Source organism: Paramisgurnus dabryanus, chromosome 13 (genome assembly GCF_030506205.2).
Source record: "Paramisgurnus dabryanus chromosome 13, PD_genome_1.1, whole genome shotgun sequence".
Taxonomy (NCBI): Eukaryota; Metazoa; Chordata; class Actinopteri; order Cypriniformes; family Cobitidae; genus Paramisgurnus; species Paramisgurnus dabryanus.
The window spans coordinates 33,751,795-33,754,935 of record NC_133349.1 but is presented as its reverse complement, the minus strand read 5'-3'; the positions used below and the strand labels follow the sequence as shown (position 1 = coordinate 33,754,935).

Below are 3,141 nucleotides of genomic sequence, written 5' to 3'. Positions count from 1 at the left end.
GGCTTGTAGATATCGACTGTATACAATGCACTTTCATCAGGTAAGTAGCAAATATGAAAAAAAATAATAATAGACCATATTACCCATAGATGTAAGTCATACATACCACATAATATTACAATAGGTACCCTGTAGTTATGAAATACTTAGAGAATAAAACATTTATAATTTTCCATATATTCTTACCCCCTTCTTACCCCAAACTTTAAATATTGTTCCCTTATACTTACAAGTACGTACTGTAGAGGTACTCTATTGTTACAAATAGGTACACTGTAAATTTGGTTTAATTACGCGGTACATTGCGGGTCGTAATATAAAGTGTTACCGAGAAAAGATGATAATGTTCAGACGACGCCATAAATCCAAGATAAATATTGCGTAGCTTTCCCCAGATTGATGGCGCTAATACAGGAAAAATGTTTTAAAAAATGATGCAGATGTTGCCTGCTTTCTCCTGGACAGGTAAGTTAGCAATGGTAACTGTATCTATGTACGTGAAAACCGTTGTTTAAAAGCTATAACGTTAGCTATAAGATGAGCATAATCACCAACAGGAGTAAAGGTTGTCCCATGTCACTGGTAAATATAAGTGGATTTTAATTTCAGGTAACATGACAGTGTACAATACATATCAAGTGATCAATAATGATTACTTTCACAATACATAAAATGCAACTTAGGTTGATATTTCTTCTATACTGTGCATACACAGGGTAAAAATTCAAATGATGGCTATCAGTACTATAATGTCAACCTACAATGTCAATTTGGTAATGTTTGAGCAGATTGCTTATCTCATTCTTTAACCAAGTGGAAAGGACTCTTTATTCTCAAAACCTATGCCCTTATCAACTACATAATCAATTATGTCGTTTGTAATGGACTGTGGTACACAAACAGTGACAATAGTCCCTTTCACACATACAGTCTTTACTGGTAATTTACTGGTAAATTGCAGTTAACAGATCATGTGTGAACAGAACCTTTCCGGTAAATCAGTGCTCCCAATTTACCAGTAAGACAGGTTGTAAGATTACCAGTAATTTACCGGTAAGCGCTATGTGTGAACGAAAAATATAGGATTACCGGCATTAAGAACAGACGAGGTCAGACCACGCTGAAAGATCGGGCCAATCAGAACGTTTTGATAAAGGTGACGCGTTTACTCCGCGCTGTTTACAAAAATCAAAATGACTGCAAACTGGAGTGATGCTGAAACGAAAGCGCTTCTTCTCATTCGAGCGGATGAGGAGGTTTGTCGACAACTTAACGGAACAGTTAGTGACACCGTAACATATGATAAAATAACGAGACTTCTTAAAGAACAAGGTATAAACCGAAGTAAAAGTCAGGTGATTAGCAAACTTAAAACACTGAGGCTGAAGTTTCAGAAAGTACATGACCATCATAAAAGAAGTGGAAACGGCAGGATTTCGTGGGCGTATTTTGAGCTGTGTCAGTCCGTTTGGGGTAACAGTCACTCTACAGAACCAGTGGCTTTTAGCAGTAGCCTGAACACCGAGGAGCCTCAAACTAGCTCCGCAGAGTCCGCAGATCATGCGAGTGGTGAAATTATGCAGCCTGACATCGAGACGGACTGTGTGGCAGAAGGTGGGTCGGTTAGTTAAATGTATTGCTTCAATATTATAACACGCATGTAACAGTGGTGTAACATTAGTTGGTTGTAGACAAATATTATTGTTTGTTTTGGTAGCACTTTATACAATGAGGTTTCTTAGTATGTTGTCCTTAGCAACCGTTAACATGAACTAACAATAGATTAATAAATAAACACTACCTTTGAACCATTTACAATTCTTGAATAATACTTGATTTGTTAATATTCAAAGCTGTATACGTTAATTCTAATAATTACTACATTAAGTTAACCTAGAATCATTAATGACATGTAAACCTTTAAGTACTTAAAATGTTTATGTATTTCAGATACCACTCAACCCCCTAAAAAGAAGACCAAAAAAGCTTTACAGAGTCTATAACCACAATGCTAGAGACAATGGACAAATCATTCAGAGAACAAGAAGCTATCCATGTCCAAGAACAAAGGAGACGTGGCAACCCTAACGCGCGCGGCTCATGGCTGCGTAGCAACGGGTGACGCCTGATTTCCACCGACTGCGGAGCGGCTGCAGATCGGCTCCGCTGCGTTACGTCTCCGCACTCCGCCAATACCCACCAGATCCGTATTCCCAGATCATAACACGAGATCTCGCGTAGAGAGAGCAGTACATCAAATCCATCCAAAATTAAAAAAATAAGAAAGCTGCTAAAACCATTTATTTATGCTCTATCTTTAATGTATTTATTATACCATATACTTTATCATTTAACTCCTCCTGGCTCTGTTTTTATCTTTTATTTGTTGTTTCTGTATTAATGACTTTTTTTGTGTGTTTGTAATGTTTGTATTGCAAAGATTTAATAAAGGAAAAAACACGAGATCTCGCGAATTCAGGTATGATCATGCGATAAAGTCATGGCTCTGCCCTGCAGAGCTATCCGGCATCCGTCAAAAATAGAAGCTCTGCGTATTTGTGCCGGAGGGCTGCGGATGGCCGGAGCTGTGACGGATTCGGGGCGCAGTCAGTGGAAATACACACATTGACTTGAATGGAAACCGATTGACTCCGCTGCCATTCCGCAGCGTTTCCGCAGTCGGTGGAAATTGGGGGTAATGGCTATGTGGAGGGAAATGATGGAGTTTCAAGGGAACCTCCTAAGGGAATGCATGAATCGTCCACCCCTTCCTACATATTTTCCACCTTATTCATCCCATCAACAACAGTTCTCTTTCCCAGGTCCAAGCACTAGCTACATGGCACCATACTATCCACCAGAAAAAGAGGCCTCACCCCATCCTCAGTTTAGGTCTTCATTCCTTGATGATTTGGAGGAGTAGATCAAATAAATAAGTTAACTACAAGTTATAAGATATACACTAATGGTTCATGTTATGATTTACGCTTAAATGTTCCATGTTAATGTTTAAATTGTATTCTCTGAACTATTCTCTGTATTTGTTCCTCCAAAAGCAGCAGACATATTTATTTTTTGTTTCGAAAATATCCAAGTTTATTTATAAGCTTATGTATTATTTTATTATTTAATGCATTCATA

The 3,141-nt window shown here is 38.1% G+C and overlaps 1 protein-coding gene across 1 annotated transcript; it reads left to right on the top strand.

Annotated features, from left to right (window-relative positions):
* The first annotated feature begins 1,193 nt into the window (after positions 1-1,193).
* On the top strand, positions 1,194-2,923 carry LOC135728299 (uncharacterized). The gene is made up of 3 exons (XM_065246479.2): positions 1,194-1,614; positions 1,974-2,118; positions 2,680-2,923. The coding sequence occupies exons 1-3, from the start codon at positions 1,194-1,196 to the stop codon at positions 2,921-2,923; spliced, it is 810 nt and encodes a 269-aa protein (XP_065102551.2).
* The last annotated feature ends 218 nt before the right edge of the window (positions 2,924-3,141 follow it).

Coding starts and splice junctions, on each gene's coding strand:
- LOC135728299 (XM_065246479.2), top strand. CDS start 1,194: ATGACTGCAAACTGGAGTGATGCTGAAACGAAAGCGCTTCTTCTCATT. Junction 1,615..1,973: donor GACGGACTGTGTGGCAGAAG/GTGGGTCGGTTA, acceptor CCCCCTAAAAAG/AAGACCAAAAAAGCTTTACA. Junction 2,119..2,679: donor TCATGGCTGCGTAGCAACGG/GTGACGCCTGAT, acceptor GCGTTTCCGCAG/TCGGTGGAAATTGGGGGTAA.